Here is a 26,674-nt window from a genome sequence, read left to right as displayed (position 1 = left end):
CTTGGTGAGTTCCCAGCTAGGCTGCAACTTCCTGCAAGGCAAGTCTTTTTTGTTTGTTTTTTTTTCATTAAAAACAAAAACAAAAACAACCAACAAAAGTCCCCTAGCATTTAGTTTTGTGCTGTGTGTAAAGTAGAGGCTGGACAAAGAAATGCTTGTTTGATGTTGACTATTGGGGATCACCATAAACCAGCGCCAACATCCTTATAGGTGGAACAGATGAGAGCCTGTGCCCCGTGGTGAGGGTTGGGAAAGCCCTTAATGCTTCTCAATAGCTCCACATGAATGCCTGTGCCTGGAACTTCATAATTAGAAATTCTGTCCTTTATCTTTCAGCCTTTATCAATTAAGTCTTAACAACTATTTGTGCCCCTGTTTAAGGGATATTATTTCTATGGCTAAGTCATCGCTGAATTCACAAAGAAGAGTTGGCCTGGCTAATCTTTCCTAAGTACCAGCCCTGCAGTGTGGACAGTGGCTGCCTGTCTGGATAGGATCAGAGAGAAAGCACACCCAGTGCAGGCCTGATTGACAATTTGGGATTAAAATAATGGCATAAAAAGTGACTGACCGTTAATTACCCACATTTACATACTAATTTTGATACATTTGTTCTTAAAGAAATACAGATTAGTTTCCCTTTTCAAACTTCAATTTTCATTAATTTTGGTCAATTTACTTTAGCCTCAGTTTGCTTCTCAACTCCAGGGAGGATTCTCTCTGTCTTCACAAAAGCCTTCCAAGGGAAGGCAGCTCTGGCTTTCTGGCCCTGGGAGTGGCTGCTTCAGCTCCAAGTCAGGGAGCCCCAGAACTCTGATACTTTTGCTCAAAGGCTGGCGCAGATCTTTGAAAGCCTCATTTCCGCATATGTGTGAAGTATTGGAGAGAAGGGAAGAAAATCCTCCCCTTTTTTCTCCCCTCCTCTAAATAACCCCAACTTTTCTCCTGGTGTTAAGTCCCAGACAATACCCCTCACTCTAAACCCTGGCCTTTAAAAGATGTCTGTGCTTTTCAACAAATGGTGTTGAGAAAACTGCATGCAAAAGATATTCACATGCAAAAGAATAAATTTGGACCTTTACCTTACACCATATACAAAAATTAAGTCAAAATGGATCCATCACCAAAACTTAAGAACTAAAACTATAAAACTCTTAGAAGAAAACGTGGGGGGGGGGGGCGCCTGGGTGGCTCAGTTGGTTAAGCGGCCGACTTCGGCTCAGGTCGTGATCTCACGGTCCGTGGGTTCGAGCCCCGCGTCGGGCTCTGTGCTGACAGCTCAGAGCCTGGAGCCTGTTTCAGATTCTGTGTCTCCCTCTCTCTGACCCTCCCCCGTTCATGCTCTGTCTCCCTCTGTCTCAAAAATAAATAAATGTTAAAAAAAAATTTAAAAATAAAAAAAGAAGAAAACGTAGGAGAAAAGCTTCATGACAGCAGATTTAGCAATGATTTCTTGGATATGACACCAAAAGCCCAGGCAAGCAAAGGGAAAAACTACATAAACTGGACTTCATCAAAACTAAAATCTTCTGTGCATCCAAGGACTCAGGCTACAGAGTGAAAGGGCAACCCGTGGAAAAGGAGAAAATACCGGTAAATCGTGTATCTGATAAGGGGTTAACATCCCAAATAATAGAAAGAACTGCAGCTCAACCACAAAAAGACAAATAATTTGATTAAGAAACAAGCAAAAGACTTGGATAGACATTTCTCCAAAGAAGACATGTAAATGGTCAATAAGCGCACGAAAAGATGGTCAACCTCACTAATTATTAGAGAAATGCAAATCAAAACTACAATGAGATATTACCTCACACCTATTAGGACGGCTGCTATCAAAAAACAAACGAAGCCGCAAATAACAGCATTGGTGAGGAGGTGGAGAAATTGGAATCCTTGGGCACTCTTGGTGGGAATGTAAAATGGTGCCCCTGCTATAGAAAATAGTATGGTGATCCCACAAAAAATTAAAAATAGAATTACTATGTGATCCAGCAATTCTGCTTCTGGGTATATATCCAAAAGAATTGGAAGCAGAGTCTCAGAGAAGAGATATTTGTATCCCCATGTTCATAGAAGCATGATTCATAACAGTATGAATCCTTTCTAAAGTAGAAAGGACTAAGTGTCCACCTACAGATAAATGGATAAAAATGTATATACATACAGTGGAACATTATTCAGCCTGAAAGGGAAGGAAATTCTGACACATGCTGCAAGGCTAAGTCTTAAGGGCATTATACAAAGTGAAATAAGCCACTCACAAAAGGACAAATGCTGTATGGTTGATGTGTATGAGGTGCCTAGAGAAGTCAAATTCAGAGACAGAAAGTTGAATGGGGGCTGCCCGGAGTTGAGGGTAGCAGAGAGTTACTGTTTAATGGGTACAGAGTTGCAAGAGTCTAGAGTTGCATGACATTGTGAATGAATTTAACACTACTGAACTGTACCCTTACAAATGGTTAAGATGGTAAATGTTATGTGTGTATTTTACTACCAAAAAATAAAAAATAAAAAGGTCAAAGCTATTAAGCTTGTCCCTTTTCAGAACGTAATTCAAGGGGAGAAAAACCCAAGGCCTCATATGACTTGCTGAATTTTATGAAATATTTATGGCACTTTAATTTGCATACACTTATGTGATTGACTAAGTTGAGAAATTCAGCACAGGACTAGGAATTGGCTAAGGATAGTCCCTAGGTTAACAGATAACATGCAGAGTTTGTTAAGGTGTTTATCTTTAGGGAAAATGTTTTAAGGAGCTTTTAATATTTAGACAGCCTCAACATTCAGTATATGATTATGTAAAAGTGAGATTCTAGAGTCCATAAAACTAACTTTATGGTAAGAAAAGTTTTTGTTTGTTTTTTTTCAGGGGTAACACATTAATCTTCTATTATAAAATTAATTTGTGTTTAATAAAAAATGTGTAAAAATTAAAAATAAAGCAAGTCCCACCACCCAAATTTAACCTTATTTCCTTTCTAGTCATTTCCAGTCTTTTTTCCACACACAGCTTTAAAAAAATATATAGTCTGGTCATATTATACATGAACAGTAACCATTATTTTAAAAACCTGTGTATCTAGTAGATTGAAGAGTGCATATATTTTAGTTTAATTTCTACTTCTTTATTTTTGGAAAATTCAGATACATTATCGTATATTTTCCTTGTGATTAAATAAATTAAATGATAGAAGTTAAAACTAAAATCTTTGTTCACAAAGAGCATTTTTCTACATTATGTATAATTTCCTTTGGATTTATTCCCATAAACAGAATTCAAAAAGTTTAAACATTAGGAGTTTTGATACATTGGAAGGGTTTTGATATTACCAAATTCATTACCTACCTAAAAAGTTGTGTGTGAGTGCTATCCCACAGCACCTTTGCCAGTCTTTAATGTCGTTTATTAATTTTTGCCAAGTTGGTACGTGAAAATGTGTTCTTATTTTACTTTGCATTTCTTGAAGCTTTTTGCAATATATTTGTTTCCTAATTGTATATCCCAACTATTTTTTTTTTTTACTGGATTCCTTATTTCTGTGACTTGCTCATCTGCAATTGACTTCAAATGAGTTCCTATTTAATCCATATATAATACTAACACTCTGTATCATAGTGCCTGCAAATACTTTTCCTAGTCTATTGCTTCCCTTTACTTTTTGACTATTTTTGACTGATGTTTCTAATTTACCTAGGATTACATCTGCCTTTATTTATTTATTTATTTATTTATTTATTTATTTATTTATTTTCAGGTGAATATGTTGTGTAGAAAGGGGTTAAAGTGTAAATGACAGGGAACCTACATTATTGTCTGCTAATGTCATTTAGAAATAAGGTAGGAATCTCATTCCTGTCCCTGAGTCTGCCACTACCTGAGCTGTTACTCTATCACTCTCTTCTGTGAGGGTGCGGGTTCCCAGATAAAATGCCCAATTAAACTGAATTTCAGATGAACAACGAATACTTTTTAAAGTGTAAGTATATCCCAAATGTTGCATGGGCCATACTGATTCTACAAAAGTTTTGGCTCTTCATCTGAAATTCAATTTTAATTGGGCAGCCTGTGTTTTTATTTGATACATCGGGCACTTCTACTTGGGGCTAGAATATTAACACCTGCTTACCTAACACCATCATATATTAGCCGTTGGGAACAGGGATGGTGGGAGCTGAAAGAGAGGATAGTTCCTGTTCTGAGAGAGTTTATACTCTAGTTTCTCAGAGAATATTGCAATCAGAAAGATAACCTCCTGAACTATTTCAATGATTGCTAGATTAAAGTTAGAGTCTTTGTGTTTCCCTGCTGCCTAAGGCAGAGTTATCCACACTTACATAGAGCCACCTGAGACACCCCTTCCCTGGGGAGTCTGATTCCATTGGTTCGAAGAGGGATCCAGAAGCCTCTGATTTTAACAAGAGTCCAGGTGATTCTCTTGCTCAGGTAAATCTGTGCAACTCTGGCAGACTTGGCGTCTTCTGGGTAACAGCGCTCAGAAGTCGCTTCTAGTTTTTATAGCCCATTCTAAATCACTGGCATACAGTTTTGCAGTGGTGATTATCTTCGTAAATTGCTTTACAGGTGATACCGTTCATCCCATTCGGTCTTTACTTATTCTCCAGGAAAGCAGGGGAGCTTATTTCCGCTAGACGGAGGAGGGCTGGGAGGCTCACAGGGGCTAAGTTCACCCGGCAAGAGGGTCAAGCAGCCGGGCCGCAAAGGCCGCCCTCTTTCCACTCCACCAAGCCACCTCCTCTCGCCCGTGGGGATCACTGGGCTGGATTTAGAGCCCACCTGGAGTTTCAGGTGACTTCCGCTCCGAAAGTGCTAGCCTGCAACTAGCAAACGGTTAGGGGACAGGCCAGCGCGCCGCTCAGCACAGGAACCCGGGCCCTCCCCGCGCGGGCGAGCCGGGGAGTTCGGAGGTCCCCTTCCGTCGGAGCCCCGCACACCCCGAGACGAGAGGCGGGCCGTCCCCGTTCCCGGAGCGCCGCGCGTGTCCGAGCCGGGCCGCCCGGAGCCGAGGGCGCGCGGGCGCGGCGGCGGGGGCGCGCTCTCCGAGCACGTGCGCCGGGCAGCTCCTCCAACCGCCGCTCCCGGGGAAGAGGGCGGCTTCCCGGGAAGCGGGCCGCCGCCGCAGCCGCCGGGACTCGGAAGTGCCGAGAGGGTTGTTGGGGACTCGTGGCGCGCGTGAACGCCGCCGCCGCTGCCCGGGACAGCCCGGAGGTTGGTAGCCGGGGACCGCAGCGGGTCCCGGGGAGGTTAGGTGTTGACTTTCGTGCTTCGGTGTACTCCCTTGAGAAACAAATGCTCCAGGAGCTTTCCGTTTCCTACCCGGGTTCCTGCTTCCGCGCCCGGGGGCGGGGCAGAGGAGGCTCCCTGTCGCGCGGTGGAGACAAAGGCGGCTGGCCCTGCGCCCCGTGCCAGGCAGGCCTCCGGGCGCGGTGGCGGGGCTCCCGCAGGCCCCGCCGAGTCCGCGCACGTCCCCGCCAGCGGCTTCTCCCCGGGCTTGGCCCCCGGTTCCCGCTGGTCTCCTCGGCGGTGTTAGACGTGCGCCTGCCCTACTGCTGCGGCTCCAGTGCCCGCCCCCCCAGCCCAATGTTAGAGATTTATTTTGCTTTCTATTCTTCAGACTCAGTTTCCCTCTTCGAAGTCTAGCCTCCAGGGGCACCGGTCTTTACTTGGAAAGGCCCTCCTCCCCGCAGTTCTCACCAAAGTGGGCGGGCCAGGTACTGGGGTGGCCTTGGTGTTAAGAAATGTGCTGCTTCCTTGGTTCCTTGCTCTTGGATCAGGGCCAACTAGAAGTTGGCGTCCTCGGTGGTTTGCGTTTTATGGAAATGAGACTCAATATTTCTATGTTGTATTCCTCATTCATTCGCAGAGCTAGGCACTTAGGTGCTAACAAGTACTTACTTGATTAAGTGCGATGGGAACAAGAGAAGAAGGGCTTCACTGAGGAGGTGGTGGTTTTTATAAGTACAGTGTTTTTTTCCTTCCATTCGTAATGCTCCATCTTTCCTGTGATAATTCTCACTTTTCTCTGTGGCAGTCCCTGTAATTAGTAGAGGATAGGGACGGTGAGTTCTGACCTGAACGATTCAACTAATATTAACAATGACGATGCGCTTGTCAGGTGCTTTAAACCCATTATTTTTAAACCTTAAAACCACTGGGGAGGATAGATGGTGTTATCCCTTTTCACAGCAGAAGAAAAGACTCGGAGGAGATGCCCGTGGCACAAACTGGTAAATTTCAGGGCCGAGTTTTACACTCCCTTTTCTAGATCAAAGCCTGTACTGTATCTACTGCTTATTTTGCTCCCTCCTTGGGAAGCAGGTTAGATAGACTAATTTAAGGTGAAGGCCAAGTCTCTGGAGAGAGCAGTTATTGTGGGAGGCTAGATGTTTGTGGGAACTCTGGTAACATCAGGAACTGGCCAGCCTAGGTGGTACTACTTATCAGTGTGTTTCCTGCTTGCAGCTCAGTGCCTGGCCAAGGTGAGGTGCTCCTTAATTGTTGCACTAGAGTTCCTAACTTAGGGTGAAATCCTTGATTCCTTGTAGATTTTTCCCCCTTTTTTTGGGGGGGGGGAGGGTTGCCATGGACCTTTTTGGAGTTAGGGGAAGCCAATTTAAAAAAAAATGTTTATTTTTTTGAGAGAGAGGGAGACAATCCCAGGCAGGCTCTGTGCTGTCAGTGCTGAGCCTGATGCAGGGCTCAAACTCATGAATCATGACCTGAGCTGAAACCAAGAGTCAGATGTTTAACCCACTGGGCCCCCCAGGCACCCCTGGAGAAGCCAATTTTCAAATTATTTTTTGAATGTTTGTTTATTTTTGAAGGTGAGAGAGGCAGAGTGTGAGCAGGGGAGAAGCAGAGAGAAAGGGAGACACAGAATCCAAAGTGGGCTTCAGGCTCTGAGCTGTCAGCATACAGCCCCACGCAGGGCTCAAACTCGCAAACCATGAGATCATGCCCTGAGCCAAAGTCGGATGCTTGACCGACTGAGCCACCCAGGCTCCCCTAGAAAAAAAAAATTTTTTTTTAATGTTTAATCCATTTTTGAAGGGGGGCGCAGAGAGAGAGGGAGACACAGAATCCAAAGCAGGCTGCAGGCTCCGAGCTGTCAGCACAGAGCCTGACGTGAGTCTTGAACTCAAACTGCTAGATCATGATCTGAGCTGAAGCTGGACGTTCAACCGAGTCCTCCAGGTGGACTGGAGGTGCACTAAATGATATTTTGAGGTATTTGCAGCAGGTGCACTATGGTATGAAGGCATCTGACTTTTACTGGTGACAAAGTTGCCAGAACTGCTCTTATTAGTATAGTTTGTTGTCCACGTGTATAGTAAATGAAATCCTGCATTTCAGTTAGAGGTTCATGAAAATAAAGATGTATGAGAGAATTATAGGTTCATGGCCCCCTGAATTTTCCCTATGGCCCCCTTGGGGGTGGGTATCCTAGGTTACAAACCCTACTTGGTGTTTTTCTTCTGAGTGCTTGCTGGCCACCCTAGAGCATTATAAATACCTATTAACTTTCAGTTAGTGTCTCCTTTTACTCAGGTGTGGTTGTTTCTGGTGATAATAGCTGTTGAGAGGGAATTGCTGGATTGTTTACATACTCCACTTGCTCTGCGTCTTCTATGGATAATGCTGCTGGAGAATATTCTTGTGATAGTGGATGTGTGTCCTATAGTACAGGAGAGGTTATTTAAAAAAAAAATTTTTTTTTAAGTTTATTCATCTTAGAGAGCATGAACAGGGGAGGGGCAGAGAGAGAGAGGTAGACACAGAATCCGAAGCATGCTCCAGGCTCTGAGCTGTCAGCACAGAGCCCGATGCGGGGCTCCGAACTCACAAACCATGAGATGTGAGTGACTCACGCCCAACTGACTGAACCACCCAGGCACCCCCAGGGGAGGTTTTTGTTGTTGTTGTTGTTGTTGTTGTTGTTGTTTTGAGAGTGGGTATGAACCTTAATGGTGTATGATATTACCAGTGCCAGAGAAGAAAAAGGTGTTATCACTGTATATTCCACAGACATGTAAAAGATTTTAAGGTGTTTTTGTGAATAGTTTTGGTAATGGCTGAAAATTCAGATGAAATGGGCCTTAAAAATGTTTTATTTTTATACACACACACACACACACACACACACACACATAGAGCGCGCACGCATATGCGTGCATGAGTGCGCATGCACAAGCAGGGGAGAGGGGCAGAGGAAGAGAAAGAATTCCAAGCAGGGGGTTGACGTGGGTCTCTATCCCATGACCCTGGGATCATGACCTGAGCCGAAATCAAGAGTTGGCCACTCCACCAACTGAGCCACCCAGGCACCCCGAAATGGGCACTTTTTAATAAAACACCTATCTAAGACATGATAAAAGCTGAATACTCCTGTATCTATTAAAGAAATGACATTTGGAGTTAAAATCCTTTCCAAAGAAAAATTTCTGAGCCTACATGGCTTTATAAAGGAAATATTACAAACAAAAAAAAAGAAAAAGAGGGAACACTCCCTGGCTGCTTTTATGAGGCCAGCATAACCTTGTTACTAAAGCTTGATAAGGACATTACAAGAAAATTACAGGCCATAGTCCCACAGAAAAGATGCAAAATGATGTATTGGTAAATCAAATCTAACAGTCTAAGAAGGATGCTAAACCGTGACCAATTTGGACTTATTCTAGGAATGTAAACTTTGGCTAACATTAGAAAATAAATGTAATTAACCACATTCAAATAAAGAGAAAAAATATTTGATAGAATCCAACACTGATACATGATAACTTTTTGCAAGCTAAAACATTGCGAACAATTAAAGATTTAAATAAAATGGAGGGTATGTCATTGCTCTTAAAATAAATTTACAGCTTGGGGCGCCTGGGTGGCGCAGTCGGTTAAGCGTCCGACTTTAGCCAGGTCACAATCTCGCGGTCCGTGAGTTCAAGCCCCGCATCAGGCTCTGGGCTGATGGCTCAGAGCCTGGAGCCTGTTTCCGATTCTGTGTCTCCCTCTCTCTGCCCCTCCCCCGTTCATGCTCTGTCTCTCTCTGTCCCCAAAATAAATAAACGTTGAAAAAAAAAATTAAAAAAAAAATAAATTTACAGCTTTAGTACAATCCCAGTCACAATTCTAGCAGATTTCTTAAAAAGAGAAGTTGATAAGCCAGTTCTAAAATTTATTTGGAAATTCTGGGCAATCTAAGAAAAAGCAAATTTGGACGACTAGATCAATATGTGTTATGTTAATATGGTATTGGCACAATGCTAGGCAGACCATGGAACTGAGTAGAGAATCCATAATCAGGCTCACACATGTGTGGTTTGTGACAAAAGTGACAACACAGTGCAGTGGAGAAACGATGGCCAGTTCGGTGAATAATGCTGGGCCAATTGGATCTTCATATGGACAAAGTGAATCTTAATCATGTCATCCCATATGCAAACATTAATCAAGCTGTATCTTACACCTAAATGCGAAAGCTGAAATAATAAAATTTCTAGAAGAAAGCAAAGTAAAATACCTTCATTACCTAGGGACAGTCAAAGATTTATTGAATAGTACACAAAATGGAAAATATTGGTAAGAACTTCTGTTCATCTAAAGAATCCATAAGGGGAGTGAGCTGGCAAGCTAGGGAATAGGTGAAAATATTTGTAATACATATATCCAATAAAGAACTTATACCCAGAATTTAGAAACAACTACAAATCATTGAGAAAAAAATGGACAGCCCAGTAGAAAAATGGGCAAGTCACTTCCTAAACGAGGATCTCCCAATTCTTAAACACATGAAAAGAGGGTTAACTTCATTAGTAATTAGGGAAATGCAAATTAAAATTAGAGTGGGCCATCACTCTATACTCACCAGAGTGGTTAAAAGCAGACTGTGAAGGGCGCCTAGGTGGCTCAGTTGGTTGAGTGTCTGACATTGGCTCAGGTCATGATCTTGCCATTCCTGAGTTGGAGCCCCATATTGGTCTCTGTGCTGACAGTTTAGAGCCTGGAGCCTGCTCCGGATTTATCTCTCTCTCTCTCTCTCTCTGCCCCTCCCCTGCCTGTGCTCTCTCTCTCTTAAAAATTAATATTAAAAAAAAAAAGGCAGACTAAGTACAGGCTTCCCTCAATATCTGAAAGCAGATTGTTCTTGTGAAATCTTTTGTAACCTGAAGCGAAGAAGCAATTAACCATTAATTTATATGGAAAAATTTTTGAGCACTCCCAGACCCCCAAAATAACCCCTTTTAGGCTTTTTCTTAAAAAAAAATTTTTTTTAATGTTTATTTTTGAGAGTGAAAGAACACATGCACGCAAGCAGGAGTGGGGGCAGAGAGAAAGGCAGAGAGAATCTGAAGCAGGCTCCAGGCTCTGAGCTGTCAGCACAGAGCCTGACATGGGGCTCAAACTCAGGAGCTGTGAGATCATGACGTGAGTGGAAGTTGGATGCCCAACCAACTGAGCCACCCAGGTGCCTCTAGGCATTTCTGGTACCTTAGGACACATTTTGCTAGTGAATGCATGAAGTAAATCAAGATCGAGCACAGATGCCCACAGATACAATTTAAAGCTCTGATGGCATGATGCTGAGATGCTCAGTGTAGTTCCCTGGGAAGGAGCTTGAGGGGGGCCACTTTTGCTGCTTGGGGTGCTTGGATGCAAAACAAACACAATGCCATTTTCTCTTTTTGCCTTTTTTTCGTAAAAGTGAAAATTTTCTTGGGATTTCTTTTGGTTAACAAAAACGGGTACTAATGTAGGTCTTTTGTAAAAGTGGAGTGGCATAACCTGAACTTTCAAAAAGTGGGGGATACCTGTCCTGGTTGGGTAATGGGTGAACTGGAACTCTCATACGTTGCTGATGGGTATGACAATTAGCGCAAATGTTCTGGAAATTGGTGTATCATTTACTAAAGCTGGGCATACACATCTCCTATGACCCAGCGGCTCCATCCTCAGATAAACACAGTAGTAAAAGCATATATATGTGTGCTGAAAGACGTGTAAGAGGATGGACAGAACAGTACTATTCATACTGGCCCCAAGTTGGAAACAACCCACATGTTCATCAACAGTAGAATGGATAGTAGTTTATAGAGTGGAATACTCTTTAGTAATGAGGATGAACAGATTATTGACTCATAGACAACATGGATGAGCCTCCCATATCGCTGAACAAAAAGAGGGGTGCCTGGGTGTCTCAGGTGGTTAGGCAACTGACTCTTGATTTTAGCTCAGGTCATGATCTTACGGTTCGTGAGGTCAAGCCCCACGTGGGGCTCTACGCTGCCAGTATGGAACCTACTTGGGATTCTCTCTCTCCCTCCCTGACCCCTCTGTCTACTTCTTCCAGTTTCTGCATGCTCACTGTCTGTCTCTCTCTATCAAAAATAAATAAACTTAAAAAAATATATAAAGAAGAGCTGAACAAAAAGGAAATAGACACAACAGAGTAAATGCTATGTAATTCTATTTATATGAAGTTCAAAGCCAGGCACAACTGAATAAACTAGGACGATAGGAGTCAGGCTCATGGTGACCTTTAGTGGAGTTACAGGAAAGGACACACAGGACTTTTGAGGCATTTTGCTTTTAATCTGAAGGCAATTACTGGAGTGAGTCTGCTTTTTGAAAGTCTTAATTTTAATTTAAGTACATTTTAATACAAAGTTTACTTAAAATAGTGTATTATAAAAATTTTTGATTCATTCAGATGCCCCTAATCTGGGGAGTGTAAGACATAGTTGGCATGACTCTTGTTGATTAAAAAGGCTCAAAACAGGTTGAGAATTTTCAGTGGAGACAGTATAATATCACATCAGTAGCTTTTGTGAACTAGGGATTTATAAAAGTGACTCCTTTTTGGCAGTCTTTTAACAGCAGAGGTATGGCTTAATGGCAGTTCATATAAAAGACTTAGAGCTCTGTTTGATATTAAGACTGATATCCGTGTGAGGTGGAAACTAAAAAATGTCAAGTTGAGAACTGAATGCAAAATTTTGTTTTAGATTTAATTTTCTGACAATTTAAGTTTATAGCAGATTAAAAATATTCTGATTTTTGAGGTGCCTGGGTGGCTCATTTGGTTAGGTGTCCATCAGACACTTGATCTCAGCCCAGGTCTTTATCTCAGGGTTGTGAGTTCAAGCCCCACACTGGGCTCCACACTGGGCAGGAAGCCCACTTAAAAAAAAAATTCTGATTTTTTAAAATGTAAATCCTTTCAGTTAGATCCTTTTCTCCCAAGTGGCAGGTGTGTTATGTTTCCTATTGTTTCTGTAACAAACTACTACAAATTTAGTGGCTTAAAACAACCCAAGGTTATTACCTTGCAATTCTGAAGGTCAGAAGTCCAAAATGGCTGGGCAGGGCTGCTGTTCCTTCTGGAGGCTCAAGGGGAGACTTTGCTTTGCTTTGCTTGTGGTCCCTTACTCTGACCCTCCCAGAAGGACACTTGTGACTGCATTGGGTCTTTGTGGATAATCAGGGATAATGTCCTCATCTTTAACTTAATGATGGCTGCAAAATACCTTTGATCTGTAAGGAAGTATATTTACAGGTTCCAGGGATTAGCACATGGGCATTTCTGGGAGAGCCCTATTTGGGGGAATCTCACAGATGGGATTTTATATTTTGTCTTCATAAATAGCACACTCCCTGAATCTCAGGAGCTCACTGATACGTGTTGAATGAAGAAATGCATCTAAGACTTCATTATTTGAAGTGTGGTTTCTGGAAGAATAGAAGTGATGGTCTTGCCCTACTCTGTGCCACGTCTGGAGTTTTAAGTTCAGGTCTAGGTACCCATACTATAAAGAGACAATTGACTGAATAGTAAAGGGTCTAGGAACCAAGTCACTGAAGAAATGATTGAAGGAATCATGGACGTGTGCCCTGGAAGACGGTTTGGGATGGAGTGTGTGTCATTAATTGTCTTTAAATATTCAAAGGAGTATTATTGGAGAGAAGAATTAAGCCTTTTTAGTATAAGAACAATAACATTAAAAACAAAAAGAATAGCATTTTAGAACTTACTATGCCCAAGGCACTGTTTATCTCTTTGTAAATTCATTTAATCCTCACAGCATCCCTTGAGGGGTGCTGTTATCCCTGTTTATAGAGCAGGAAATTGAGGCACAGAGAGGTTAGCAACTTGTTCTAGGGCATACAGCTGGAAAGTAACAAAGCTGGGATTTGGACTTTGGCATTCTGACTCCAGAGCCATCTCTAAATCCTCTTGTGACCCTGCCTCCATGCCTTTGGTTCCAGAAGGTACAATCAGACTAAGTGGCAGAAGGTTTTTTAAAAATAGAGGGGATGGTTTTTGACAGTTTGAGGAAACAGCAGGATAATAATCAGGACCTCTTAGAAAACGTTTCCCTGCCTCGTGATGTTATGGGAAATAGGTAGGTTATAGTAAAAGGAATTCCCAAACTGGCTAGAGATGAGACCAGATGGCTGTAGGGGCCCTACTGATTTTGAAATTCTGATCTGGGGAACATATATTTTTTTTCATTTTATATACAAATAACAACTTTTGTGGCATGTACTAAAGCTCCCTTGTGAACTGTAGTTTTCCCATTAACTTTCTGGAATTGATGTATTAGTAACTCTGACATACTGGAATGGTAGGCTGTGTCCCTGTCCCCTCTGAAGTTGTCATTGCTGTGCTCTCAAAATTAGATGGAATCGCTCTTCTCTTCCTGCTTGGGTCTGGACTGGTCTTTTAAAAAATTTTTTTTTCAACTTTTATTTATTTTTGGGACAGAGAGAGAGAGAGCATGAACGGGGGAGGGGCAGAGAGAGAGGGGGACACAGAATCGGAAACAGGCTCCAGGCTCCAAGCCATCAGCCCAGAGCCTGACGCGGGGCTCGAACTCACGGACTGCGAGATCGTGACCTGGCTGAAGTCGGACGCTTAACCGACTGCGCCACCCAGGCGCCCCTGGACTGGTCTTTTGACCAAGAAAAGGCTTTGTGAATTCTGGAGCTTGCACCTTAAGAGACCTTGCCCCACTTGCCTTTGATCTTTTGAACCCCTGAAGCCACCATGCTGTGAAGGGTCAGGCCTACTGAGTGCCCACGTGGAGAGGCACTGCCCGTAGCTGACAGCGGGCACCTGATGCTAGACACAGGTGAGGTCATCTTGGCCCCTTCAGTCCCTGTTGAGCTGTGTGGTGACTTAGTCACGTGAGTGATGCCTGGTAAGATCAGCAGAATGGCTTGGATCGCCGTCCCAAAGAATCATGACGAAAATGGATCTTTGTCGTTTTAAGCCGCTACGTGGTGTTTATTGTGCAGTGATACAAAACCGATACGTGAGGTTTTGGTGCATACTTGGAACTAGTGTGTGTATTTAAAAATACTCTGTGATTAGACATTCTACCCAGTCCAGCAGACCTCCTCCAACACACCTAATCATCCCCCTGTGTTAACGAAGGTTTTTTTTGGGTTTGGAGAAGTGTTTTTTTTTCGTTAGTGTTGCACGAGTAAAAGGTTAAGACTCTTTGGAAGACTCTTATGTAGGGTTTGGGGAAAACTGATGTGAGAAGACACGGTGTGTCTGGATTTGGTTTCCTGGTGAGAGCCCTGTAATTTATGTTCTGCAAAATAAGTTTCTGTTTCATCAAATGGGATCCTAGAAAAGAGCAAGTCTCATAACAGTTAGTCCCACTGTGTTAGAATATTGCCCTACTATTTCATTTTCTTCAAAGCCATCGTCATTTCAGTGTGCACATGCTCTTTTTGCTTTTACTACTTTGTGACTTCTAGAGTGCTAAATTCGTTCCTAAATTTAGAATGATTTCAATTTTACTCGGCCCTTATCTCTGTGTAACTGCTGACTCCCCCTTCTTATATCTGAGTAAATTGGTTTGGTTTAGTTTGTCTTCTTCAGTCAATCTTTTAAGGAATGTACGAGCTAGATGGTTCGGGTGTATTTTGATTACATCTAGTTGATTTACAAATTTTCTTTTCTTCCTAAAGGGAGTATCTAATTACATATAACTTTAAAATTTTCTTTTGCTTGTGTGTAGCTTGTATTACCTTCTAGCTTTCCTGACAGATTGGTTTCATCATAGACCTTGAAAAAAAAAATGAATCTGGTGCACTCTGTAAGAATAGGGAGGTGGCTGAGGGAAGGCTCTGGGGTTGGACTTGGTGGGTATGAAGCTAAGCTCTGCTGCTTATTAGCTGTGTGATCTGGGGCAAGTTTCTTGACCTTTCTGGGCTTTGGTTTAGTTTGCTTGTGTTAAATGAGGGTACCAGAAGTAGCAACCTCAAAAAGTTGTTGTGACGATTGGCTAATCCTTGTAAAGTTCTTTCTTAGCATAGATAACCTGTAACTGGCACTTATTATAGTACAGCTGTTACCGAACTATAAGAAAAGCCATTAGAGGAAGATTTCAGTTTTAGGACATGGAGCAACAGTTAGTTGGTAGAAGTGATCGTGGTGACTCTGGCATCTAAGGATTGTTAGCTCAGTGCTAAGAGTGCTGTGTTAAAGTCCTCTGGTGCATGTGGATATGTGGTTATAGCTCATTCAGTGCTAGGTATCAAGACTGAGGAGCAGGAAACGTTTGAAATGGAAGTGGTTGTCGAATCCATTTGTTGCATGCATCAAAAATAAAGATCCCACATTTGAAGTGGTATTGGAAATTGCTGGGGCAAAGCATCTTACACAAGTTATGTTTATGCACAGTTTGGGGTTTGGCATAGTGAGCTATGCTTCTCTGCCAAGATTAAGGAATAGGATTTCTGCCTGTAAAAGTGGAGCTGGGAAGTTTTTTGTTCCTCACTGGCTGTTCTGTGTGCTTGGGCAGATCGCTGCCTCCTCCCTACCCCCCCCCCCGCCCCCCAAGCAGGATTCTGATTCCTGAAAAAGAGCTAACAGTTAGCCCTCCTGGTGAGGATTAGAGTAGATGGTATCTTTGAAAGCAGGTGGAGTGTTAAATTACAAAGTAAATGCAAATGTGAGTTACTTCGGTATAGAAAAAACTGTTAGCTGAGGAATTCTTGCCTTTTTACAGCGAAGATTTTATTTTGTGGGTCTCTTGAGTTCTACAGTCCCCATCGAATGCCCAGCCTCAGGGGCTCTTGCACCCCAATATGTAGGTAAAGTTCCTTGTTACTCCAGTCTAACTTCTTTCCCTTTGATCCCAGAGAAACCTGCTGCGATTTCCTTCCAACACCTAATGTTAAATGTCCTTTTTACCTCTTTGTCTTTGTTTACCTCCGATATCTTCCTATCATCAATAATACTTAGCTCTGAGATGCTCTGGTCTTCCAGCTTGGAGTTGCTGTTCTGTGTTCATAGTTTTCCTCTTCTTTAATCCTCCTGCCTCCTGGACTAATTTCAAGCCAGGTACGACTTAATTTTCCTTTGTGTTGCTTGGTTCTAGCACTTGCTCTGTACTTCCTCCCCAATCGCTGCCCTCTCTACCTCTACACTACCACAGTGTCAAAGGACTTCTTCCTGAAGCTTCACTCAAATAGTTCGATTGGTTTCAAGCCTGAGGTTTCTTCAGCAAATCAAATCCAAATTTGTAATCCTGTATGTTTAAGGCCCTCTGCCACATGGCTCTTGCTTTCCCTTCACCTCCACTAGCTACATTTTTGCTTCTTCATAGTCCTGACCAATATTCCCGTTAAGGTGGGAGTTTCTCAGACACTTCCCTTTCCTGTCATACATCTTTGCATCCCTCCTTAGCTCTCATGTATGAATGGTACAGCCTCGTGTATGTAGATTGATCAGGTAGACATTTACTAAACACAGGCTGTACTGCTATAGATTGGCTTTTCCTGCAGAAGTAATTTACAAATGGTGATTAGTTTCTAGGCGGTCTCACAGATGCCCACTTAGCTGCTAATGCTGCTGCAGGACTGGATCCATGCGTCAAGGACAGCAAAGTGTTACCTACACGTTTGAGGAAGGACCTCTTTGATTTCATTGTGATAGCCCATCCCTAAAGAACATGCTTATTTAGACAATGAGAAATAGAAACTTGAGAATTTTCTGAGAGTGTTTTTGGGCACCTTTATGGGTTTGCGCATTTTAAAAAAGTTCTAGTTATATTCTCCAATGTCCAACTTGCCTTTTCTTTGATGCTGTTGGGTCATTAAATGCTTTAAAATGTATCTACTCTGATTTCATTTCTGAGGGCACAGCTGAAATGAATATGGAAGAACACACCGGGGAGAAGAATTTTTTTTTTCAATGTTTGTTTATTTTGAGAGAGGGGGGAGAGAAAGAGAGAGAGAGCGAGACCTGGGGAGGGGCAGAGAGAGAGAGGGGGAGAGAGAATCCCAGGCAGGCTCCACGCTGCCAGTGCAGAGCCTGATGCGGGGCTCGATCTCACGAAATGTGAGATCATGACCTGAGCTGAAATCAAGAGTCAGACACTTAACAACTGACTGGGCCACCCAGGTGCCCCAGGAATTTTCTTGAGATGGGTGGGCAAGAGTTAAAAAGAGTGGTGTTGGGAGGAGAGGACTGTTAAGGACACTTGAGTGCCTGTGTGGTAGAGTTTTGAGGTGGCGTTCCTGGAACTGTGAGGGATGAAATAAGACAGGAGGGAGTATGCATGTAATTCCTTTGGGGATTAGCAAAGTAGTGGTGAGGAAGATGTGTTGGGCAGAAAGCTGTCCAGGTGGCCTCCAAGGACCGTGTGTTTGCTGTCTGGTGGCCTGGGGTTGGGCTGGGGTGTGGACAAGGTGTGAGACCTTAGCAAGAACTCTGGGGATGCCGTTCAGCAGCAGAGGGCATGGCCACGCCCCACGGAGGGTCAGTGATATTTCATCAGCTCAGGAAGAAAAACCAGGCTCTGGCGAGGTAGGCTTCTGAGGAATTAAATTCACTAACTGGTCCCGTTGGACGGATCATAGCTAATATGTATTGGGTACTAATTCTGTGCCAGGCCTTGGAGAAGCATTTTACATTGAATTCATTCAACAGCCCCATGAGGAAACATAATCTAAGAGGTTGTGACCCACTCAAGTTCCTCAGCCAACAAATGGCAGAGCCGGGACTCCCCCCTAGGTCTGCTTGGTGCAGAATTTCCCAGCATGCTGGCAGATGGAGGCTATTTGGTCCAGTCCCCAAATTTTAGATGTGAAGATACAGCCCTGCTGCTTTGTTGCTCATGACTGTGTATCTTTGTGTGGGTCTGCAAGATATACACAGTACAGCGAAGAGCACCAAAAACGGAAGTGTTTCTAGTTCCCCAAAAGTTAACTTGTTAATGCAAAGGAATTGTCCTAGAAGACAGTGTCCCTGAAAAGCTGCTAAACAGCAGGGCTTCTAGAATTTTCATTTAATCTCTAAGATTATTTATGTTCACATTTCAGTAGCATTTTTAGGAGTTCAGCCCTTGCTAGTCACATATTTGTAAAAAAAAATTTTTAATGTTTGTTTATTTTTGAAAGGCAGAGAGGCACAGCACAAATGGGGGAGGAGCAGAGGGAGAGGGAGACACAGAGTCCTAAGCAGGCTCCCGGCTCTGAGTTTTTAGCACAGAGTCCGATGCAGGGCTCGAACCCACAAATCGCATGATCATGACCTGAGCTGAAGTCGGACGGACACTTAACTGACTGAGCCACCCAGGCGCCCCAACTAATCACATATTCTTAATGAGGTGAGGAGACCATCCAATATAATACTAACATCCTTTGAAAGGAGACTCCTAAAACCCAGAGGTTAAAGTTAACTTCCCACTAAAGTGGAGATTACCATATTCCCACAAAGTTCCAGAAAGAAATTCTAAAGTTTTCTAGGAGATGCCAGGTATTTAAAAATGAAGTGTGAGTAGAATTGTTTAAAGCCAGAAGTGGTTCTGAAAAATAGCAGGGGGACCTGAGGAGGTGTTGTTGTTGCTGAGTGTTTGGGCTTGAAAGCACGAGTGCCTACTTCTGGATGCCTTCAGTTGCAGGAGACCAAACTGCCTGAGCAACGTGTAGGTCATTACCAAGGGGCACTCTGGTTGGAGGACCACTGACTTCTGGCCTTCTATTTTATGAAAGCCGAAGTGTGTATCTTTTTCTGCTGTGTCAGCCTGGAGAAAGGAGTTTGGGCATGGCGGATTTTGAGCCAGGCTGTAGGGACAAGTAACTTTGTGAACGGGCATTAATGGGGCTAGCCGTGGCTGAGGGGAGGCATGGGGGGCCCAGTGGTCTGACGACCTGGCTCAGTTATTTCTGACTGTGGGGCCTTATCCTGTTTCACATTTGTCATCTGTGAATTGCCTGTCTCTCTTGCTCCACCTTCTTCACTAGGGTATTGTGAAAATAAAATGGGATAATGTATGAATTTTGATTTTGGCATTACTGTCCCATATGAGGAAGTATTTTCTTGGGGCTTAAAATTTTGCTCCTATTTTAGTTTGGCATCCATAGTGAGACATATTTGAGAGGCTTCAGGAAAACAATGTGAGCCATTTAACTGGCTTTTTGTTGCTTGGGAGCTGATGATTTCATTTGAAGAATTTTAGGACTTCCTATCACCTGCTGTAATAATACTTAGAATATAGACATGGCTGCCACAAGAGAGAGATCGAGAATAGCAGAGGCTTAAACAACCTGGAAGTGCATTTCTCTTTCATTTAATAGTATAGGTATGAATGGTCCAGGGAAGTTTTGGGGGTGAGGTGGTACACGGAGTCAGGGACTGAGGCTTCTCGATCTTATTTTTCCACATGGCTTTCACCTCTTGTCCCCATGTGGCTGTTCCAGCTTTTCCCAGCAGGAAGGGGATGATCACTGCCTTCTACACAGGACTATACACGAATTTTTGAGCAGAAGAGAGAGAGACCAAGTATGAGCAGGGAAAGGACAGAGAGAGAGGGAGACACAGAATCCGAAACAGGCTCCAGGCTCTGAGCTGTCAGCACAGAGCCCGATGTGGGGCTCGAACTCACGGACCATGAAATCATGACCTGAGCTAAAGTTGGATGCTTAACCAACTGAGCCACCCAGGACTATTCAAATGCCCACACATGGCTACACTATATAGTTGAGCTTAGCGTCCATGCGTTCAATTAAAAGTTCCATTACTGTATAGGAAGGGAGACTAAATATTGTGGGGTGGGCTGCTAGCAGTGTCTGCCATAGCTGATGGGAGTCACATTATTCACCTCCCTTAAGTTTATACAAGATGGAAGACAGTAATTTTCATTCATCCATTCATATAAACAACTTCAGATGACATCTGAAGGGGAGAATGAGGAGGTTAAAGCTGTTGGCTTAGAAGAGTTTTAGAGATCTGTACTTTTCTTCTATTCAGGATTTGAAGCCATTTATTATTCATGGAGGACTATTCCCCTGTTGCTACATTCCACAGCCCATGTTGGTTACTGGGGACTCGGCGAATCATGGTCCCTGCTCTCCAAGCACTTACCCCATAGGGGGAGGCAGGCATGTCAGGCATTGAACACACAACTGTCTGGGGTGCAGAGGCAGATGGGGTGCTGTGGGAGCTCATAGGGAAGACCTGCCCAACCCGGGGCAGGCAGGGCGTGTGCGTGTATGTGTGCATGTTGGATGCAAGATGCAGTCACTGGCAGAAGGAAGTGTGACTGGGGTTCTATCTGTATCATCTTAAATAGTGATGCATCCTTAGGAGAGCAAGTGAACTGATAAGATTCTGTTCCTTAGTGTCATGTCTGTGGCTTAATGTTTTTATTTCTGTTTCTCTTCCTAGAAACTCTCAGTGTGTCTGCCAAGACCCTTTGTCACGAGGAGCAATGCTGCCCCGATGGGAACTGTCTTTTTACCTATTTGCTTCACTAGGCTTCCACTTATATTCTTTCTATGAAGTTTACAAAGTCTCAAGAGGTAAGACCCCAGCTTTCCTGAACTTCTCTTAAGAAAGGAAGGAGGAAGGAAGTACTCAGAGGTAGAAGAGTCAGAAAAATTGTCTAATGGGCTTGGGATAACTTGGACCCTGCTTTGCTTTCCCTTGTCTGGGACACTTTGAGTCCATGACCTGAATCAATGCAATTTTTCACCCTCATCCTGGAACTTTGAGGGGATCCGGTGGCTGGTCTTCTGTAATAGGAAGGTTTGATTCAATGGCTACTGAAGGCTGTGGAGGTGATCTGCAGTAACCTCTTATGTTTCTCTTCCACCCTCATTGCTTCTGAGATATGTGGAGGCAGCTCAAGGTATTGGAGGCCCAGACTCCTTTCATCCTTTCGTTCTGCTGTGTTTAGTGATTTTCATATGCTTGTTGAAGAAGAATCATCACTAAATCTGCATTTCAGCCCATAGGAAGGGGTATGGAAACCCTCCTGTTGGGCAAGTTACCCTTGTCACTTCTGCTTACCCCTAGTTGACCAGCACCAGGTTTTATGGCCACAGCTGAGAAACTGGGAAACATTGTCTTTAGCTTGGTGGCCATGTGCCACTAAAACTTCCCATACTGTGGAAGAATGGGAGACAGAAATGTGGAGGGACCAAGATGGCCTCTTGCGTGGTCAGGGACGGTTTCCTAGTTGATGATAATTACTGGGCTTTGTCATAAGGCAGAACAGGAGCCAGGAAGGTAGAGAAGGCATCAGAGGATCTGTGGACAGAGATGGGTTTGCAAGCAAATGGACAAGCCTTTGGGGTATGAGGAAGCATAGCATGGTCTGGCAACTACAAACCCCTTGGGAGGACTGGAGTGTAGAGAGTGAGGGGACAGTGGCTAGAGTTGAGCCTAGATCAAAAAGCAGGGAGAGCCTGTGAAGGACATTGCATATTGATCTGAGGAGTTTGGACTTTATCTTGAAGACAGGAGAGTATGCTGAAAAGTCCACTTAAAATTGCAAAGTTGAGAGTGCTCTGCCCTGAACACCTACCTCCTTCTATATTACTCGGGCTGATTTGGATGTACATCACCAGGATTGACTTTTCTCCCATGCTACATATGTCCCACTCAGAGTCAGGAACTTGGTGGCAGAGACGGATCATCTAAAGTAGATGAGGACTATGGTTTTCTCAAGTCTGGCCAAGTATTTGCATTCCCCTACTGGAGCCTTTGAGCTCCCAGGGCCCACGTAGGAGGAGCTAACCTACTCTATGTCAGGCACTGTATTAGATACTTCACGTATTGTATCTTGTCTCATTTAATCTTTAGAACAGCCCTATGGTATGGTATATTTATTACTTTGAAGACACGTTTGGCAGCGGAAACACAGCCTCCAACATCATCGTTACAAGCCTCGTATTGTGTCTAGATAGTGTCAGAGAGCTGGCTCCTTCTACCATGTCCCTCTGCCATCTTCATCATGAGGCTTCACCTTATGAGGCAGTCTTTTCCATAAATTGATGTCCGTATTCCAGATTTTGGCCATTCTAGTAAGTGTGTAAGTGGTATCTCATTGTTTTAATTTGCATTTCCCTGATGTAATGTGGAGAATCTTTTCATATGCTTATTGCCATAAGACTGTATATATGTATGTACATATACACATACAAACATATATATATATATATATATAGTCTTATTTGGTGAGGTATTCAGGTCTTTGCCCATTTTTTAATTGGGTTGTTTATTTTCTTTTTGAGTTTTAATAGCTCTTTGTGTATTTTGGATAACATGTCTTTTGCAAATATTTTCTTCCGGTCTGTGGCTTGTCATCTTACTCTCTTGATGGTGTCTTTTACAGAGCAGATACTTTACATTTTGGTTAAGTCCAGTTTACCAATTGTTTCTTTCATGCATTGTGTCTTTGGTATCTAAAAAGTAATTCCCATAGCCAAGGTTATCTAGATTTTCTCCTACCTTATCTTCTAAGGATTCAGTAGTGTTTATATTCAGATCTATAATATCCATTTGCTATTATTTTTTGTGAAGAGTGTAAAGTCTGCATCTAGATTCAGTTGTTTGCATGTGGACATTTAGTTCCAGCATTTGTTGAAAGAATATCTCTTCTCTGTTGTATTACCTTTGCTCCTTGTCAAAGGTCAGTTGACTGTATCTATGTGGGTCTTTTTCTGGGCTTTCTATTATGTTCCATTCACCTATTTGTCTGTTCTTTCATCAACACCACGGTCTCTTGAGTCATAAGGCTTTATAATAAGTCTTGAATTTGGGGGGCACCTGCTGGCTCAGTCTGACTTTGGCTCAGGTCATGATCTCACAGTCTGTGAGTTCGAGCCCTGTGTCGGGCTCTGTGCTGACAGCTCAGAGCCTGGAGCCTGCTTCAAATTCTGTGTCTCCCTCTCTCTCTGTGCCTCCCCCACTTGTGCTCTGTCTCTCTCTCTCTCTCATAAATAAATAAATACTGAGAAAAAATTAGACTAAGTATTCTTTAAAAAAAATAATAAGTCTTGAATTTGGGTGATATTAGTCCTCTCACTTTGTTCTTGTCCTTCAATATTGTGTTGGCTATTCTGGATCTTTTGCCTCTCCATACAAACTTTAGAATCATGTTGTCATTATCCACAAGAGAGCTTCCTGGGATTTTGGTTTGGATTGCATGGACTCTATAGATGAAGTTGAGTAAGACTGACCTCTTAACAATATCCATGAACGTGGAATATCTCTCAATTTGTCTTTTTCGTTTTTTTATTTCTTTCATCAGAGTTTTCTAGTTCTCCTAACATATAACTTGTATGTATTTTGTTAGATTTATACCTAGATATTTCACTTTTTTGGTGTGCTAGTGTAAATGGTATTGTTCTCAGTTTTAAATTTCACTTGTTTGTTTCTCATACGTAGGAAAGCAACTGACTTTTGCGTATTTATTTTGTATCCTGCAACCTTGCTATAATTGCTTATTAGTTCCAGGAGTTTTTTTTTGTAGATTCTTTGGATTTTCTACATAGATATTTATATTATCTGCATACAAAGACAGTTTTATTTCTTCCTTTCCATGTTGTATACCTTATTTCATTTTCTTAGTGCACTAGCTAGGACTCCCATTATGATATTAAAAAGGAATGGTGAGAGAGGACACTTTTGCCTTTTTTCTGATCTTAGTGAGAAAGCTTTCTGACCGTTAAGTATGATGTTTACTGTATGTTTTTTGTAGATGTTCTTTATCCAGTTGAGGAAGTTCCCTTCTATCTCTAGTTTGCTGAGAGTTTTTAATCATAAATGAGTGTTGGATTTTGTCAAATGCTTTTTGTGCATATATTGATACGATCATGTGGTTTTTCTTTTTTGTCTTATTGATGTTATGGATTACACTAATTCATTTTTGTGGTCTGTGAGACTTTGTTTTTAGCAAACCTCTCCTGGACTCAGCAGGGCAGGTCTGCTCTGTGTTAGCTGGGGCTGCAGGCATCTGGTGGCTCACTCACATGGCTGGCCAAGACCTCAGTGGGGGGCTGTCAGCTAGCATGCAGAGGTTCTGTCTGCATGGCTCTCCACATGGCTTACATTTCTCCTAACAGTGCAGCTGGGTTCAAGAGGGAATACTGCAAGTGCACAAAAGCAGAAGCCACAGATCTCTTGAAGCTCAGCCTGGGAAGTTGTACAGCTCACCTCTGCCGCATTTATTGGTCAAAGCAAACCACAGCGCCAGTCCAGATTCAGGGGGAGGAAAGACTATACCTCCATATGGCTGGAGCAGCACGCCTGTGCATGGAATGTATGGCGGTCATCTTTGGAGTCTCTTTACCACAATGTTTGTTGTACTTCTTTACCTAGATGAGGATGCAGAGGCTGAAAAATATAATTTATCCAAGGTAACATGTCTAGTAAGTTCCAGTGGAACTGCGTTTAAACTCCAATGTGTCCAACTCTAGCCCCAATATTTTATCCTATTCTGCCTCTCCTGTTTATTGATAATTTAATTCCTAAAGCACCTTGCTTTAAAAGAGGAAGCTCTTCTATCTATTCTATTAAATTTTAAAGTTGTATCCCACTGGAATAAAATTTTCCCTTTCTGTGTCATGGGAGCTGCTGGGATCGGGGTGGAGGGAATCCTTCTGTGGATAGCACAAAGCTTTTCTACACCTCAGCTGACCCAGAGGTGGTCATGCTGTTTGACTTACTGTTTGTCGTACTGTCTAATTTGGGGAAAAGTGCTGTTTACCCACACGGTAGAAGTAGGTCACTGGGAAAACTGTCTTCTGTAACCTTTTTTGGGACATTTGTATCTGGAGCAAATAAAGTGCCTAAAACATATTACAGGCTCAAAACTTACCCGTTAAGTGAAATGCCACCAGTGGGCATCTGCACGGCTGCTTTCTCTGGGCATGGAGCAGGCATCCTGTTCACTGTGCTCTTGTCTGTGGAAGCACGGTTGCCAGGCCATTAGGGACAGCAGACTGATTTTAATGGCCCTAGTCAAATGGAATCTTTTGGTAAATTCACAGCAGGGACTGAACAGAGCACCCCTTCTTCCTCCCGACTCTCCCAGGCGTAGAGCATCTCCAAGTCATCTGGAAATACGTGGGGTGGGGTGGTGGTGATCTGCTATGCTTGGTGACCTCTCCCCTGGCGCTCGACAGCGTTGTGGCTAATCCAGACCTACTGCGTTAAGTTTATGCCCTTGTGGTTCAGTAGATGTAGAACGCTTTTATGTCTCTCTGCATACACTTAACCTGAAGAAAGAGGAGATTATGCCATGTGGTAGCTCTGTTAATGCTTACACCTAAAAGAGGGCCGTATATTGTTGTTTTCATGTCAGTCTGGTGTAATTCTTGACATGAAAACAGTTGAATTATCTGTGAAAACCTGAATGCTGTGAGGTCACCTGGGAAAACATCTGGGAAGGGAAGTCTTAGACTCCTGTTTCAATTTATTTATTGGTTTACGTTCAAATTTATTTCTTCTTGTACCTATTTTGACATTTTGTAGCTTTCTGAGGATCTATACGTTTATGTGGGTTTTCAGTTTGGTTAGTGTATTGTTCGTAATACTCGTATTTAAAAATATATTGTTTCTGTGGTTTGCTTTTCTCTCTTATTGTGTATTTTGTTTTACATCTTCTCCTTCACTGTCTCCCTAACTTCCTCCCTTGTTTGTCTTTTCATCCCTCCTTCCCTCCCTTCCTTCTAGTTTTTTGCTTTGATCAACTGTGCCAGAGAGCTTATGAATCTTTTCAGTTTGTGGTTTTGTTAGATTTTCTCGGTTGTTTCCTTTTTTTTTTTCCTTGGTTCATTGATTTCTTTTTTAGTTTTTAATTTTTTTAAATGTTTATTTTTGAGAGAGAGCGAGGGAGCAGGGGAGGGGCCGAGAGAGAGGGAGACACAGAATCCAAAGCAGGCTCCAGGCTCTGAACTGTCAGCACAGAGCCCGACGTGGAGCTCGAACCCACGAACTGTGAGATCATGACCTGAGCTGAAGTTGGATGCTTAACTGACTGAGCCTCCCAGGTGCCCCAGTTCATTGATTTCTGCTTTTATTTCCTTCCTTATTGTTTCTTTGGGTTTGCTCTCTTCCATTATGTTCTAACTGTATGAGTTGAATGGTTATTTTATAAGGAATCTCTTTGTATTGTTGTATTGTACCTGATAGCTTTTCTCAGAAGCATTTCTGGAAGAAGGATTTCCAGAGGAGTCATTGAGTCAAACTGCATGAATATTTTTAAGGTTTTAGACAGATTTCCCCTTCTCCAAGAAGGTTGTGCCAGTAATATTTCTTTTGGAGAACATCTCTCTTCTCGTATTTCAGCAACTTGAGCTTTCTTCTTTAACCCATCTCCTATGTATCTGGTATATCATATGAAGTGA

General features: G+C 42.8%; 1 protein-coding gene across 2 annotated transcripts in view; it reads left to right on the top strand.

The window, feature by feature from the left end:
• The first annotated feature begins 5,056 nt into the window (after positions 1–5,056).
• The window catches only part of HHAT (hedgehog acyltransferase), a 306,476-nt gene continuing 284,858 nt past the window's right edge, over positions 5,057–26,674 (top strand). Inside the window, exons 1-2 of one of the 2 annotated variants that reach the window (XM_043568904.1) lie at positions 5,057–5,233; positions 20,706–20,839. In XM_043568904.1, the coding sequence (XP_043424839.1) occupies positions 20,749–20,839 (91 nt within the window). In that variant the 5' untranslated portion in view covers positions 5,057–5,233; positions 20,706–20,748. Of the gene's footprint in view, positions 5,234–16,215; positions 16,377–20,705; positions 20,840–26,674 lie in introns of those variants that run through there. The other variant, XM_043568905.1, reaches the window with a different exon arrangement.

The sequence above is a fragment of the Prionailurus bengalensis genome, chromosome E4 (assembly GCF_016509475.1).
Source record: "Prionailurus bengalensis isolate Pbe53 chromosome E4, Fcat_Pben_1.1_paternal_pri, whole genome shotgun sequence".
Classification (NCBI taxonomy): domain Eukaryota; kingdom Metazoa; phylum Chordata; class Mammalia; order Carnivora; family Felidae; genus Prionailurus; species Prionailurus bengalensis.
The sequence above is the reverse complement of the archived record's forward strand: the minus strand, read 5'-3'. Positions and strand labels throughout refer to the sequence as shown.